At 45.8% G+C, this 16,970-nt stretch overlaps 3 protein-coding genes across 3 annotated transcripts; 1 reads left to right on the top strand and 2 right to left on the bottom strand.

The window, feature by feature from the left end:
- The first annotated feature begins 1,209 nt into the window (after positions 1–1,209).
- On the top strand, positions 1,210–1,611 carry LOC109779869 (putative ripening-related protein 6). The gene has a single exon (XM_020338487.1). It carries the CDS (start codon positions 1,210–1,212, stop codon positions 1,609–1,611), a length of 402 nt encoding a protein of 133 aa, XP_020194076.1.
- Positions 1,612–5,379: 3,768 nt separating this feature from the next.
- On the bottom strand, positions 5,380–6,792 carry LOC109779870 (kiwellin-like). The gene is made up of 2 exons (XM_020338488.3): positions 6,565–6,792; positions 5,380–5,754 (listed from the first exon to the last, which is right to left on the bottom strand). The coding sequence occupies exons 1-2, from the start codon at positions 6,790–6,792 to the stop codon at positions 5,380–5,382; spliced, it is 603 nt and encodes a 200-aa protein (XP_020194077.3).
- A 2,558-nt stretch (positions 6,793–9,350) lies between these two features.
- On the bottom strand, positions 9,351–9,779 carry LOC109779872 (putative ripening-related protein 6). Its single transcript, XM_020338489.1, has one exon. The coding sequence runs from the start codon at positions 9,777–9,779 to the stop codon at positions 9,351–9,353; it is 429 nt and encodes a 142-aa protein (XP_020194078.1).
- Between the last annotated feature and the right edge of the window lie 7,191 nt (positions 9,780–16,970).

The following is a 16,970-nucleotide window of genomic DNA, read 5'->3' as shown; positions in this document are numbered from 1 at the left end:
CTAATTTATTTATTTAACAAAATGAGCTTAAACCCATAGGTATGTAGAAGGATTCCTACTTTAGGAGAAGTTAGGAATACTAAAACGACCTATATCTATGACAATAACCGACAGGGTAGATCATTAAATGTTCCTCACCATAATTGCTAGGCCTGGGCTAAGTAGTAGATGTGAATCATGTGATCCGCAAAAAAAAAAAGATGTGAATCATGTGAGTGTTCCAAAGATCTACATTTGCTTGTTCACCATGAACCCCGTTAAATATCACTCCCCTGTGCCTCTCAAAATTATTAGTGCAATTTCAATGTTGTTTTTCCTAATTTTCCTTTTGTAATTTCCTCGTTGGAACTATAATGTAGCTGTAATAAATCCTTAAGTCAAATCATCATGCAAATCTCTAAGTGCATCAACTGCTCTTTCACAAGATCTGGTCACAATAATATCATCAACGTAGATGAGCATACGAAGATCACTATCCCATTCTTGTCATAAAAGAATGATGAAATATCCGTCTTTGAAGGGCTAAAACCAAGTGACTGCAGTTTTGAGGACAAACAGGATTACCATGCATGAGGAGCTTGATCTAATCCACATATACTACTTTAGGACATGGATCCTCTGATGTGCGGTGACGCCCACTGACAAGTGGCCCCGGGCCCACATGTCAGTGGCTCAACGGCAGCGGGCCGTGACGACTGAGGATCTGGCTCCACAACATTATCTAGCTTGATGATTAGTACTATTGTTAATTAGCTTGAACATGGGAGTTTGTTTCTTGCCTGGAGTAAAATCAATATATACTCCCTCCTTTTTTTTAATGGAATACACTCCCTCCTTTTCTCAATAGAGTCCGTGCATCCGGGAGTAATAATTAATATATCACCCTTCTTTATAAAATGTATATACTGTATTGAGGAAAAAGATGAAGCAATAGTTCCCTATGACATGTTGCCCTCGCTCCATGAAATCCAAAAACAAGCGTGGTCTCAACGATGCAAGAGTTTGTTAATACAGGAGAGGAGAGAATCCTTACTTTGTCACGAGTTCTGTGACGAGTCACATGAGGGAGGCATGCACATGTGTATGTACGCCCCTTGCTTTGTCTGCAGGCTTCAGAACGAGGCTTATATAAACTCAGAGAGAATGGGAGCACACAGGGCAAGCCAACTGCGAGCTAGCTTTACAAACGCAAGCAGCAGGTCAATAACCATGGCGAGCACTAGCAAGGTCGTGGCGATTTTTGCCATTCTGGTTTTCGTGCAGGTGTGGTGCGCCGCCGGGCAAGTCTACAACGTCCCAGCGGTGATGTCGCTGAACGGCTTCGAGCAGGGAGAGGAGGGCGGGCCGGCGAAGTGCGACGGCCAGTACCACAGCGACGACCTCTACCTGGTGGCGATGACCTCAGTGTGGTATGGGCCAGGTCTCCGGTGTGGCAAGATGATCAGCATCAAGAGCTCTGGCGGGAGCAGCCTGCAGGCCATGGTCGTGGACGAGTGCGACTCGGACAACGGCTGCGGCGCTACCGAGATCAGCACGTCGGCCGCCGTGTGGAAGTTCTTTGGGCTTGACACCAGTGTCGGCGAGGTGGCCGTCACCTGGTCGGACGTCTAATTCAAATGCTTACTTGCTTGTACTGGTAAATCCACTCATCTGCTTTCAACTCCAAAGTCTCTCCTCCATGAAATAACTAGTATTTACATGCATACGCACATGCACGATGGGTGCGGGTAATCTGCTTATATGTAAGTGTCAACCGATGTAAGCTTGTTTGTGACGGTATAAGTCACTGTATGTAGACGATCTCAGCTTGCTAGTCCTCGATGCGCAATACCCGGTAAACTTGGTCTGTATTTTTCTCCTTATAAGTTCAAATTCTCCCAAATTCGGTATTTTCCTTTTCCTTCAAATCTAAAGATAATTAAAGCAGCATCCCTACTTCGTCAAAACGATAAAAAAACAAATGAAAACTGTGCTAGGAAAATATTCATGGAGTCAATATCATCTTCAAAAACTCGACGTGAATGAAATAACAATGTAACACTACAAGAAACAGAGACACACACAGAGAAACATGTATACAGGTTTACATATGGGTCGCCAAATAGGAACTTTAAATTTCCAAAACATTACAATACAACTGGGAATGATGGATGCATGGAATGACATGTTCGAACGAAAGAAAAAGTTATATCTATTGTTACATGAATGATGGACGCTTGAAATGTCGCATGCAACAACCTTAGAGAAAATAAGAGGACACGCATGAAACCAATGTTTGACAAAAAGAAAAGGTGGATGCATAATTACATATGGATGATCTTCACACTCTCACCCTCCTGTAGCCTCCCCGAGCGAGGCGAACGGGGAGGCCTCTCCTTCCCCTCACCGCTGAGCGCCCCCCTCTCCCTCCCGCCGCTGCTGTCGGCTGGCGCGGCCGGGCGTTTGCTCGTGCAGCGCTGCTCAAAGCCGGCAGTGGCGGCCCCCCTCCTCTTCCCAACGCGGATCCTGGCTCGGGCGGCGGTGTACCTCGGCGGGCGGCGCGCCCCCTTGGCCGCAATGGCGGCTGGCGGCGCCCTACAAGCCTAGATTTGGCCGTTTATGCCCGATCTGGGTCAGGGTGGGCCAGTTTGGAGTCCAGCGGGTCACCTCCGGCTGGTCTTGCGAGCTACCACTACTGCATGAATGACTAGCAGTGGCGGGTGGAACAAACCCAGTAGTGGTGGGCAAGGCTCTCAGGGGCGCCCGCCACTGACCTCCCGCCACTGCTTGCAAGGCATCAGTGGTGGGTGTGCGCCCGCCACTGTAAAAGACCTAGCAGTGGCCGGCTTTACCTAGAGCCTGCCACAAGTATAATCTACTAACAGCACTAACAACACAAACTAGCAATGGCGGTCCTTGTTCCCCGCCCGCCACGGGTAAGTTTTTACAAAATTTAAAAAAATAGTAGGCCCTCCCGACGCTGCAGTAGCGACGCTCAACGGTGGGTCCCTTTCCCTGCTTGGCAGGCCGGTACACGTGCGTGCGGAAGAAAGAGGTTGAGTCAGAGTAGAGTGGTATTTTTAAAGTCGAATAAAGAGGCATTTGTGTAATGTCTGTTCTTTTACCGTAAATAGGTTCAATTGGATACAATGGCATCTGAACAAGCATGGGAAAGTTGCCATTGTATTTTTTAAAGTTTCATAATTTCTGTGACTTGTCTCGAATTGACGAAAACACTATTATACGATTAATTTTCTTTATTGAGGGAATATACTCCCTCCTTTTCTCAGTAGAGTAGTGCATCGAGAAGTAAAAATCAATATATCTTCCCTTGTTACCAAATGCACTCTAATTGAGAAAAGGCGGAAGCTCCATAGAATCCAAAAACAAGCGTGGTCTCAACAATGCAACAGCCTGTTAATTAAAGCATGGACCACATCATGAGCAATTCTATCAACACTTCTAGACAAATCATCAATCTTACTCAACTTTTCTTCTATGGAAGTGTTGAAAACCCGTGTTGATAAATTCTTTAATATTGTTCTCAAGATCAGAGGTGTTCCTATTATTATAAGATTGATTTTCATAGGAATTACCATAATTATTAGAGGAATTACTAGAAAAAGGCCTAGGATTAAAATTACCTCTATAAGCATTGTTATTGAAATTATTTTGAGAGATAAAATTCACATCTATGGCATCAATATTTTGCTCAATCAAAGTAGACAAAGGCATATCATTAAAATCAATAGGAGCACTTTTACTAGCAACCAATTTCATAAGAGCATCAACTTTTTCACACAAAGAAGAAATTTCTTCAACCGAATTAATTTTTTTACTAGTAGTAGCTCTTTCGGTATGCCATTGTGAATAATTTGCCATGATATTATCAAGCAATTTAGTGGCTTCACCCAATGTAATTTTCATAAAAGTACCACCGGCGGCGGAATCTAAAAGATTACGAGAAACAAAATTCAATCCCGCATAAAAAAATTGTATGATCATCTAAAGACTTAACCCATGAGTTGGGCAATTCCTTAGCATCATTTTCATCCTTTCCCAAGATTGTGCAACCTGCTCATGTTCAAGTTGCTTGAAATTCATGATCTGGGTTCTAAGGGAAATAATTTTTGCGGGCGGAAAATACTTAGTGATAAAAGCATCTTTTCACTTATTCCAAGAATTGATACTATTGCGAGGCAAAGAAGAAAACCAAATTTTTGTAGAATCACGCAAAGAAAACGGAAATAATTTCATCTTCACCACATCATTGTCCACATCTTTTTTCTTTTGCATATCACATAATTCCATGAAGGTATTAAGATGGGACGCGGCATCCTCATTAGGAGTACCGGAAAATTGATCTTTTATAACAAGATTCAGCAAAAGCTCAATCTAGCGTCGCAGAGTGTTGAGCCAACATTAGGGTGCTTCTGATTTTCTCCATGGCCACCATCACGCGGTCAGCATCGCGCTGCTTCCCCAAGGGGGTTCACATCTGAGGCTTCGGATGTGATTTTGTTTCGTACGTATCCGCTTGATGCCGTATTATGAGTCAATCAAGCGCCCTATATAAAAAAAGAGGCACTCCACTATTGCAACGCTTGGTAGAGTCCTTATCAATGTTATACTGACTGGTTCAATGCTTTTTGCAAACTTTTGAAGTTTTGAACTTTGAGGATTTCAAGCTTTGAGAAAAGTCATACTTTTCAAATACCAACCTTTTAAAATTTCCAAAAAAATATATCAAAATTCCTAAAATGTTTTGAAGTTTCAAAAAATTTGAACTTTTGGTTGTTTCAACCTTTCAAGAGATTACAACCTTTTGCAACGACTTTGATTTTGTTTCTCAAATTTACCGAAACAAAAAGACTTCTGTTAAAATAATATAACTATAAAAAAGGAATTTGTGACGCTATGCACATCGTCCTAAGAAGCGTGTCTAGTGTGATGATGATTTCTAGGATGGAAATCAAAATAAAAGCTCCTAGAAAAATCGTAGAAATCATCATCACTCTAGACAAACTTAGACTGAGTGCCAATTTCAGAAAAGTATATTTCCTGGACACATAGTGCATTTTTCTAACACGAAGATAATCACCGGCCACTGTACCTCTTGATGGCTTGATGCGCATCCCGCGCGTAGCTCGGAGAATATTTCCACAGACAAAATACCAAAACTTGCAAGAGGATGTTGAAGCCTGGTATGCATTGGTCAGTGCAGGAGACTAGCGAGCTGAGATCTCACTTTACATTGATTTTCACCCTTATTTGGACTACAGATGCATGCTTCACAGACCAAGCACGTATGCAAGTACTTTATTACTGGTATTTTAGATTGATCTTTTTCACTCTTATCACTCTGATAGACTTGCACTGACCGATACGTAATACGATGTTTCATAGGACAAACCACCTGATGGGTGCAACGCCGGCATTGGTGTCGAGCCCCAGGGCATTCCACACGGCGGCTGACGTCCCCAACTCATCATCGCCGCAGTCATCGCACACGTCCACGACCAAGGCCAATGCGCTATGCCCGGTTTGCGTGCTGGCGATGGCTATAATCCTGTTACACATGCTCCCGCCCGCGTACAGCTCTGTAGGCAATGTTGTCAGCAAATCCCCGTCGCTGTAGTATATGCCATCACACGCTGCCGGCCCGCCGCCTTCCTCTCCTTCTTCATACCCGTCCACCGTCATCGTTCCTGCCTGGACGCTGGCGAGAGAACTCCCTAGATCAGCATGGTGCCGGACGACGGCACATGATACGGCCTGCAGGAACACAAGAACGCCAAAGATTGCCACGACCTTGGCGGTGTTTGCCATGGTAATTATCAAGGAGTTCCTGCTTGCGTTTCAATGCTAGCTTACCTTGCTGCCCTGTGTGCTCTCTCAATGGCGTTGGTTCATTTTGGGAGTTCATATAGGGGTCGTGTTGCAGCTTGGAGACAAAACAGTTGAGCTAATGGATCTGGTCACTTGTGGCATAGGGAACTGGGTACTCATTTTCACTCCATGCGAGGAGGACAAGTTCAAATTCATTGTTTCACACTCCAAGGTGGGACCTGCCCACGGAGAACACAGAAGATATGCTTCTAATGATGCTCGCTCTCTCAATGACCATCAGGTTCAGCACTAAAAAAGGACATGGCTGTAGATTGCGTTTAAAAAAACCCTGATAAAGAGTGTTTTTATTGTCTCACAGCATCATATCAAGATGGTACAAGCATAACGAGTTTACATTCGGTCTCTACACTTCTAAGGAGCAACATTGTCAAGAAAAGAAGGCTGAATATTGTTAACAAAGGATAAAAAGAAGGCCTATGGACGAGGGCTGTTCCCCTGAACACCACCATCTGTGGTAAGTAAAAACTTCCTTGACTGCTTGTTCCAACCACACACATGCCACTTCCTTGACTGCTTGTTGCAACCACTCACATGCCAGTGTAAGCGATTTGTTTTGGGAGCACTAGTAAAGGACTAGCTTGTAGTGCGTGGCGGCACGACACGCTTCACTGACATATGGTATATACAATTATATTTGGCCCAAACATGTTCTTGGCAGCTATTAATGCTGATCACTTTCCCGCACCGGGCGCCGTTCTCATACCACGCCGTGTTCAGCGCCACCAGGAAGAGGCCGTCGCTGTGATACTGGCCCTCGCACGCCGCCGGCCCGCCCTCTTCTCCTTGCTGGAAGCCATTCAATGATATCAGCGCCCGGAGATCCATGGCCGGCCCAGCCGCGCCGGACACCTGCAGGAACACAAGGATGCCAAAGATTACCACCGCCTTGCTAGTGCTCCCCATGGTGATTCAGCTATAAAAGCTCCATGCAGAGGCGGGGGCTATCCTCCTTTTCAAGAAAAAAATATCTATACACTAGTAGAAAAAGGGGCTTTCTTTCGGGCCTGGCCAGCCCATTAGTCTCGGTTTTGCCACGAACCGAGACCAATGGAGGCATTTGTCCCGATTCGTGAGCCCAGGGGGCCGGCCGGGGCCTCGTGAGCATTGGTCCCGGTTCGTCTGGGCCCATTTGTCCCGGTTTTTGGCACGAACGGGGACCAATGGGCCTCGCTCCTGGCCCACAACCATTGGTCCCGGTTCGTGGCAGGAACCGGGACAGAAGGATGGCCTTTAGTCCCGGTTCCAGCCACGAACCGGGACAAATGAGTTGCCTATATATACCCCATCGCCGGCGAGCAGAGCACTCCACAGTGCTCTGTTTTTTGTTGGCCGGCGAGGAAGGGCATTTGGGTGCTCTAGATCACCACTTATGCATGTGAGCTGTTCGATGAAATGCCCGAGCCACACTAGTTAAGCTTTCTCCTCTCGAAGCTCGACCTCCGAGCTCCATTTTTTTCCAAGATTTGTCTAGGTTTAGCGGTCCGTCACGCCCCGTCCTCGTCTTCACCGCCGTCGATCGCCCGTGCCGATCTCGTCGCCGGCACCACCATGCTGTGCCTCTTGTTCTTATCTTCTTTCTGAAAGAAAAAAAATCTTACTTTAGATAGATACTTGTCTAATTTTCTTACTTTTGACACACATAATTATATATAATGCACGCAGATGAACCGGCAATGGATGTACGGTGACAGACACACCTCTGAGTACATTAAGGGCGTGCATAATTTTCTCGAAGTGGCTGAGGCAAACAAGCAGAATGATTTTATGTGTTGTCCATGCCCTAATTATGGGAATACGAGGTCTTACTCTGACAAGAAAATCCTTCACACCCACCTGCTTTATAAGGGTTTCATGCCACACTATAATGTGCATATCTCCTACATAATGTTTGGACGAAGCACAGAGAAATAGGGGTTATGATGGAAGACAGCGAAGAAGAAGAGGACGATGACAACTATGTGCCCCCTGAATACGGTGATGCTGCAACGGGGGAAGCTGAAGATCAAGAGGAAGCTGAAGATCCAGAGGAATCAGACGATGTGCCCGATGATGATCTCCGCCGGGTCATTGTTGATGCAAGGGAAAAGTGCGAAAGTGAAAAGGAGAAGCTGAAGTTCGATCGCATGTTAGAGGATCACAAAAAAGGGTTGTACCCCAATTGCGAAGATGGCAACACGAAGCTCGGTACCGTACTGGAATTGCTGCAGTGGAAGGCAGAGAATGTTGTGCCTGACAAAGGATTTGAGAAGCTACTGAAAATATTGAAGAAGAAGCTTCCAAAGGATAACGAATTACCCGACAGTACGTACGCAACAAAGAAGGTCGTATGCCCTCTAGGATTGGAGGTGAAGAAGATACATGCATGCCCTAATGACTGCATCCTCTACCACGGTGCGTACAAGGATTTGAACACATGCCCGGTATGCGGTGCATTGCGGTATAGGATCAAACGAGATGACCCTGGTGATGTTGAGGGCGAGCCCCGCAGGAAGAGGGTTCCTGCGAAGGTGATGTGGTATGCTCATATAATACCACGGTTGAAACGACTGTTCAGAAATAAAGAGCATGCCAAGTTGATGCGATGGCACAGTGAGGACCGTAAGAAAGACTGGAAGTTGAGAGCACCCGCTGACGGGTCGCAGTGGAGAAAAATCGAGAGAAAGTTCTGGGCTGAGTTTGCAAGTGACCCAAGGAACGTATGGTTTGCTTTAAGCGCGGATGGCATTAATCCTTTCGGGGAGCAGAGCAGCAATCACAGCACCTGGCCCGTGACTCTATGTATGTATAACCTTCCTCCTTGGATGTGCATGAAGCGGAAGTTCATTATGATATCAATTCTCATCCAAGGCCCTAAGCAACCCGACAACGACATTGATGTGTACCTAAGGCCATTAGTTGAAGAACTCTTACAGCTGTGGAATGGAACAGGTGTACGTGCGTGGGATGAGCACATGGGGGAAGAATTTGACCTAAAGGCGCTGCTGTTCGTGACCATCAATGATTGGCCCGCTCTCAGTAACCTTTCAGGACAGACAAACAAAGGATACCACGCATGCACGCACTGTTTAGGTGACACCGAAAATATATACCTGGACAGATACAGGAAGAATATGTACCTAGGCCATCGTCGATTTCTCCCTGAATGCATAGTGCATTTTCTTAACACGATCAAGGATAATCACCGGCCACTGTACCTCTTGATGGCTTGATGCACATCCCGCGCGTAGCTCGGAGACTATTTCCACAGACAAAATACCAAAACATGAAAGAGGATGTTCAAGCCCGTTATGCATTGGTCAGTGCAGGAGATCTCACTTTACATTGACTTTCACCTTGTACTACATATGTATGCTTCACACACCATGCACGTATGCAAGTACTTTATTACTAGTATTTTAGATTGATCTTTTTCACTCTAACACTCTGATAGTCTTGCACCGACCAATACATACTATGATGTTTCATGGGACAGCCCACCTGATGGGCGCGACGCCGGCATTGGTGTCGAGCCCCAGGGCATTCCACACAGCGGCGGACGTCCCCAACTCATCCTCGGTGCAGTCATCGCACACGTCCACGACCATGGCCAATGTGCTACGCCCGGTTTGTATGCTGGAGATGCCTATAAAGCTGTGACACCGGCCCCCGCCCGCGTACAGCTCTGTAGGCAGCGTTGTCAGCAAATCCCCGTCGCTGTGGTATATGCCGTCGCATGCTGCCGGCCCTCCGCCCTCCTCTCCTTCTTCGTACCCGTCCACCGTCATGGTTCCTGTGTGTATGCTGGCGAGAGAATTCCCTAGATCAGCATGGTGCGGGGCGACATCACATGATACGACCTGCAGGAACACAAGAACGCCAAAGATTGCCACGACCTTGGCGGTGTTTCCCATGGTAATTATCAAGGAGTTCCTGCTTGCGTTTCAATGCTAGCTTACCTTGCTGCCCTGTGTGCTCTCTCGATGGCGTTGGTTCATTTTGGGAGTTCATATAGGGGTCGTGTTGCAGCTTGGAGACAAAACAGCCGAGCTAATGGATCTGGTCACTCGTGGCATAGGGAACTGGGTACTGATTTTCACTCCATGCGAGGAGGACAAGTTCAAATTCATTGTTTCACCCTCCAAGGTGGGACCTGCCCACAGAGAAGACAGAAGACATGCTTCTAATGATGCCCGCTCTCTAAATGACCATCAGGTTCAGCACTAAAAAAAGGACATGGCTGTAGCTTGTGTTTAAAAAATAATAATCTCAATAACGAGTGCTTTTATTGTCTCACAACATCATATCATGACGGTACAAGCATAAAGTGTTTACATCCGGTCTCTACACATCTAAGGAGCAACATAGTCAAGAAAAGAAGGTGTAAGAGCAACTCCAACGAGCCGACCCAAACGGACGGCGATTTCGTCTGTTTTTTGTTCGTTTGGGTCGGCCGCCCGCCCTTCGTCCGCCCTTTTTTAGATTTGGGTCGGCAACGCGCCCAACGCGCCGACCCATATGTGCCGGCGTGGCCGGCTGGCCGCCCAATATTTACATTGATTTGCATTCAAACATATTGTCAAAAACATAGTTTTATCGAATAAAAATATTATAGTTTTACAAGCCGGATACAAATAAAAATGTTTCACATAGTTTTGCAAGCGAATAAAAGACGATACATCTATTGGTTGCCAACATGAGCCCACATATGCTCAACCAAATCATTTTGCAGCTGCACGTGAGTTTCCCAGTCACGCATGCCTTCATGAAATTGGGTGAACTGTTCAAATGTTGCCGCTACTCCATGTTCAGGCACAACATTCTCACCCTGAAACTGAAGCCCTTGATCATACAGACGTTCCGGGCGCTCGTCTTCTACGATCATATTATGCATGATCACACAAGCAGTCATCGCCTCCCATAGTTTCTGCGTGCTCCGGGTATTAGCAGGATACCGAACGATGCCCCATCGAGATTGCAAAACACCAAAGGCACGCTCGACATCCTTCCTGGCACTCTCTTGCTCTTGGGCAAATCTTTTCCTATTCTCTCCGACGGGGTTGGGTATTGTCTTAACAATAGTGGTCCACTGAGGATAGATACCGTCACCCAGGTAGTATCCTTTGTCGTAGTTGTGTCCGTTGACAGTAAAGTTCACCGGTGGGCTGTTGCCTTCGGCAAGCCTAGCAAACATCGGCGAGCGCTGAAGCACGTTGATATCATTGTGTGATCCAGCCATGCCAAAGAAAGAGTGCCAGATTCAGAGATCTTGAGACGCCACGACCTCTAATATGACAGTGCAAGCCCTGACATGTCCCTTATACTGCCCTTGCCAAGCAGAAGGACAGTTCTTCCACTCCCAGTGCATGCAGTCTATGCTGCCAAGCATCCCTGGGAAGCCCCTTCTGGCATTCATTGGCAACAAACGGGCTGTATCTTCAGCTGTCGGCTCTCTCAAGTACTCAGGGTCAAACACAGCAATAACAGCCTTGCAGAACTTATACAGGGACTCTAGGCATGTAGACTCACTCATATGGACGTACTCGTTAATGAGATCACCAGGCACTCCGTATGCAAGCATCCGGATGGCGGCAGTGCATTTCTGATAAGAGGAGAAACCGATCTTGCCGACGGCATCCTCTTTGCACTCGAAATAGTCATCATAGCCGACCACCCCCTCTCTAATACGGTTGAAAAGATGCCTACTCATACGGAAACGGCGGCGGAATTTTTGATGTTTGAACAACGGATTTGTTGTATCAAAGTAGTCCTTCCAAAGAAGGAAATGTCCGCTCTCTTGGTTGCGATTCAACGCCGGAAGTGGCCCAGAATGGAGCCACGAAACAACGGCCGCTGGCTGTTGAGGTGGTGATGGACCAACACGGCAGCCAATATCTCCTCCTCGTCGTCGGACGACGAATCGTCGGAGTCGCAAAGGAAATTACGGAAAAAGAACTCGTCGGCGGAGTCCATTTTCGTACCTTGGCAAACTATCAAACAGCTCGCGGGCGTCGAAGAAGGAGACGGCCGGCGAGGGGAGTCGCGGCGCACACGGACCAGCTAGCTGCCCTGCCGGCGTCCGACGAGTGGGCCGGCGTCCGACAAGCGTGCCGGTGAGGATCTGGCCGGGGCGGCGAGGCGGCCTCTTGATCGTGGGCGGCTGTGCGGTTGGGGGAGCGGCGGTGGGAAGCAGTTTGCTCCCCGGCGGCAAGACTGCGGTGGCGGGCGACGGGAGGCGTGAGCGGCGTTGCTGGGCGGATGTCGAGGCGGCGGCAGCTGGCAGAGTCGCCGGCAAAAAAAGGCGGCGGCGTCGACGACGAAGGAGGCGTGCGAGGGTTGTTGTTGGCTGGGGGCGGGGGAAGGCCAATGAGCCACCGACCAGCGGGCCCGGGGAGAGGAGGAGGCGAGCGTCGCGCGTCCGTCGCGTGTCCGCGCCGATGCAAATCCGGCTCAAAAATGGGCCGGGAATGGATCCCCGCGGACGAAAAGCAGACGCGCATCCGTTTGGGTCAGCGCGTTGGGCGGCCTTTTGTGTCCGCGCCGACCCAAACGAACAGCGGCGGACGAAATGAGTCGTTCCATTGGAGTTGCTCTAATATAGTTAATAAAAGGATAAAAAGAAGGCTTATGGACGGGGGCTCGTCTCCTGAACACCACCATCTGTGGTAAGTAAAAACTTCCTTAACTTCTTGTTCCAACCACGTACATGCACTACTAAGGAAAACTTTATACACAGAATCATACCAGTAACGCGACATAAAAACAGACGCTACTGCTACTTAGCAGTAGCGCGCTTCAAAACAACACGCTACTAATACACAGGTAGCAGTAGCATGCTAGAGGAAAAGTACGCTACTGCTACAACTGCCAGGGCGTCGCCCCCAAACCATGTGTTGTAGTAGCGCCTTTCCAAAAGAAGCGCTATTGCTAAAGTTCTTAGCAGTAGCACTTTTCTACAACCATCGCTACTGCTAAGGTCTCAGCCCCTAAGTTTAGTCCCATACTGCTAAGCGAACAGGGCGTTTACCACCTTAAATACGTTATTTCTCAAACCATCACAAGCACTTGGTCTTCACTGAACTCTATGTGTAGGATCTGTGGCAAAACTGGTGAAGATTCCTATTGACAATTTAGATTCTACACAAAAAGATCATTGATGACTAATGTATTTTTGATTTTTTTTACATGCTTAGCCTTAGCAATAGCGTGTTATACGATCCCGCGCTACTGCTAAGTTCAATGTGTATACGCGCCCCCAGCCGGCCGCCCCCCACTCTCCCTCTCCACTCTCACTCCCTCGGACCCCCCATCATCCGCCGCCGCCGTTCCCCGACAAGCTCTCGTCGCCCACCGCCGCCGACAAGCTTTCGTCGCCCACCGCCGTCGACGCTCCTGCTCCTCCTCCACTGAGGTAGTTCCTCCTCCCTACCACGCCCTCCCTCCACCTCCGGCTGCCCCCTCCTTCCTCCTCCCTCCTCCTCCGGCCGCCCCCTCCTTCCTCCTTCTCTGGCCACCCCCTCCTCCCTCCTCCTCCGGACGCCCCCTCCTCCCTCTTCCTCCTCCTCTCTACTCCCTCCTCCCTCCTCCTCCTCCCTCCTCCCTCCATCTCTCCAAACCCTAAACATTTTTTGTACTTTTCTTGTATAATGTAGTTTTTTACTGTTTTTTAGTAAGAAAATTAATTGTTTTTATTTATAGTAAGTGCTTAGTTGAACTAGTTGAATTAATAGAACCATTTTATTTTTAGTAAGAAAATTTAGGTATATGAGATTTGATGATCTAATTAAAATTTTACTATAGAACTAGTTTATTTTTAGTAAGAAAATTAATAGAACTAGTTTATTTTTAGCAAGTGCTTAGTTGAACTAGTTGAATTAATAGAACTAGTTGAATTTATGTCATTATCACTTTGTCATCAAAGAATGCTATATGAGATTTGATGATCTAATTAAAATTTTACTCGGTGGAATATGCAGGCTTTGTAGAGTTGTGTCTCCTTGGGGTGATCGTCATCCGAGCTACCTCTACTTCCTCTACACCTGAGTCGGCGAGCTTAAAGTCCACCTCCTGTTTATCCACTCCTCGGTGTGTTGAATAGAGTAGAACTAGGGTATTTAGTCGGTGAGCTCATATGAGAATGCTTATGATAATTGATCCGGATGGAATTGCAAGTTTAAGCATGAACATCTTTGTATCGCAGGGAAAATCCGAGTGGCCTATGTTTTGCCGGAGTGTTGATTCATTTCTGTTCCGGCAAATTTCATGCGCTCGATATGTCCTATTTCAGCAAAGGTCATGCCAGCTTTTTTCGTGAATTTAAGCATGACTTGTGCTAGAATATGTAGGAAATATCGGGTGCCCTGGATTTGTGTGTTGAGTATCCTGGTAGTTGCCTTCGATCGATTTTCAATTAATGTTTCAACTATGAACATAGGAAATGTCTGACGACGAAAAGGATTTCAGTATTTGCGAATACTGCAAAGACGAGCGCGGCCTATGCGACAGAATCTTCCTAGATGATGATAGGCGCTTCAGCATCAAGCTGGACGAGAACTTCGAAGTGGATACCGTAAGTCACAACAACAAGTCTTTTTTCGTAATTAAGCATGACATCTGCTTCATTTGCTTCAACTTATAATTTTAATTTTTTTTTTATTCTACTAGCTTATCCCCTGCCATGCAAGAGTTTTTGTCTTGGATAAGATAGGTTTCAGTCCTATGAAAACTATGGAGGTAAAGAGAGTTTATTTGAAGACCGAGCATGGTTATACTTTTCACGCAAGATTATACAACGCGGACACCTACACCTATTTTGAATGCAAAACTTGGCAAGCACTATGCAAGACTTATGTATTTGAGCCTGATATGGTTATCACCTTTGATATTCATCCGGAAGATGATATTGAAGGTAATATCGACATCTGGGTCGATGTGCAGACGCCTCTAGTTCTACCATTATGTGAGTTTCTCAACCATATTTATGTCTTGGATATTGTTTATTCAAAAATAGTTGACAACTATTTTCTATTGACAGCTTATTTCCATTCAAGTAAACATGTCCAGAGCTTGGTAGACATGACCGTCCACCGTCCCGGGGCTGAACTAAATTCCGAGGAGATAAGTCATTATGTTTCATGGCTTCAGGATCTTGATGCTGTCAAGACAAATTATTTTCCTGGACTTAAAAATCTTAGTACTCAAAACGTGCGACCAATAATGTTTGTATTGAACTACGGTCACATCTATTTAGGAAAGATGGTAAGATTTTTACTATTTGTCCTCAGTGCATCTTTTGCATACATTATTTTTTTAAGCTAAACTTCATTGCTAAGTATCTTACTACGATGTTCTTCAACAGGGACTCCCGATGAATGTTGTGCCTCATTGGATCGAGACTAAAGGTCGCATGAGAATAGTTAGTTTACGGCCAAGACATCCTACATTGCACTTTAGTGCATTCAGTATTTCTCAAAGCGAGGAAGTCTTAATAGTCAAAGACTGGAGCAAAATTGTGAAGGATCGCCGAGAAGTACTAGGGGGCAACAATCAGAAGCGCAGCCCACAACTAGGAGACAGGTTCATCTGCATGCTCCAATATGATGAAGCAGGAGGGCTACACATGTTTTATGCTATTTTACCTGAGAGAGAGCAGTAGGAGTGATTAGCTATTTAGAATGAGTTTGAAGATGATGATGTGCTACACTATGACTATGATGATTAAATAGCTAGTGTTGGTGGTAATGACTATGATGATTATTATTAGTTAGTGTTGGTGATGATTAGATAGCTACCGTAGCTAGTGTTGGTGGTGATTAGCTAGCTAGAATGAGTTATAAGATTATAATGTGCTACACTATGACTATAATGATTAAATAGCTAGTATTGGTGGTAATGACTATGATGATGATTACATAAACTAGCAGTACTTTCGACGTGCACCACATATTGCCTCCACTTGAACCTAATCCATCTTCATTTCCGACATTGTTATGAACATAATGATATAACAACCTCATAATTGGTATTGTACCAAAATTTGTATAACGGCGTATAAATACACCAAAAATAAAAAATAAAAAACAGAATACTAGTAGCAATGGACAGGAAACACACTACTACTAGTGAGATTAGCAGTAGCGCTGGAATAAACACGTGCTGCGGCTATATGTATTAGCAGTAGCGTGTGCCGCATGCGCTACTGCTAAGTAATAGTTGTAGCGCCTTACTAGTAGCAATGTTCCCCGCGCTAATAGTAGGCATTAAACCCGTGTTACTATTAGACTTTTCCTTAGTAGTGATGCCATATCCTTGACTGCTTGTTGCAACCACTCACATGCCAGTGTAAGCGATTTGTTTTGGGAGCACTAGACACTAGTAAAGGACTAGCGTGTAGTGCGTGGCGGCACGCTGCACTTCACTGGCATATGGTATATATAATTATACTTGGCCCAAACACGATCTTGTTTATTTTTGCCTTTTACATTATGATCAATAATATTGTGATCAAATAGGCATTCAACGTGTTGAAAAAGATGAAAATTTTGAATCATGTCAAAATTATTTTGAAGCATAAAGATCAAGTTGAACTCACTAAAATCATCTCTAAAGCTTACAGAAACGGGTCAAAGACCAAAAACATCATAAAACACAAGCTCTAACCAAGATTTCGACTTAGTAGTTGATCTATAATACAGAAGTTGATGGCTCTTGGCCTTCTGACATGCATCGCGAACTAAAAGATGATCTTTCTTATTTGATATTGGAATACTAAAGTCTCAAAGAATTGTCTGGACCACCGGAAATGAGGGATGCCCTAAGCGTTTATGCCACCGAGAAGAAGATGTGACCATGCCCTAAGCACTTGACGCTTTGAAGAATTGTTCTTCGAGTGGCATGATCCTTAACAAAAAAGAGTTCAGGGTAATATTCAAGAAAAGAACGATTATCCGTGAGAAGCTTGTAGGTGGAAAGTAAGCTTTTTATCGGCTTGAGGAGCATGAAATATATTGTTTAATTCTAAAGATCCACAAGGAGTACGAAGAACCGTATGACCAACATGATGAATTTCCATACCTTGACAACCAATGTTGTGGATTTTCTCCGTG

This window comes from Aegilops tauschii, chromosome 6 (genome assembly GCF_002575655.3).
Source record: "Aegilops tauschii subsp. strangulata cultivar AL8/78 chromosome 6, Aet v6.0, whole genome shotgun sequence".
NCBI lineage: Eukaryota > Viridiplantae > Streptophyta > Magnoliopsida > Poales > Poaceae > Aegilops > Aegilops tauschii.
This window is presented reverse-complemented; position numbering and strand designations above follow the sequence as displayed.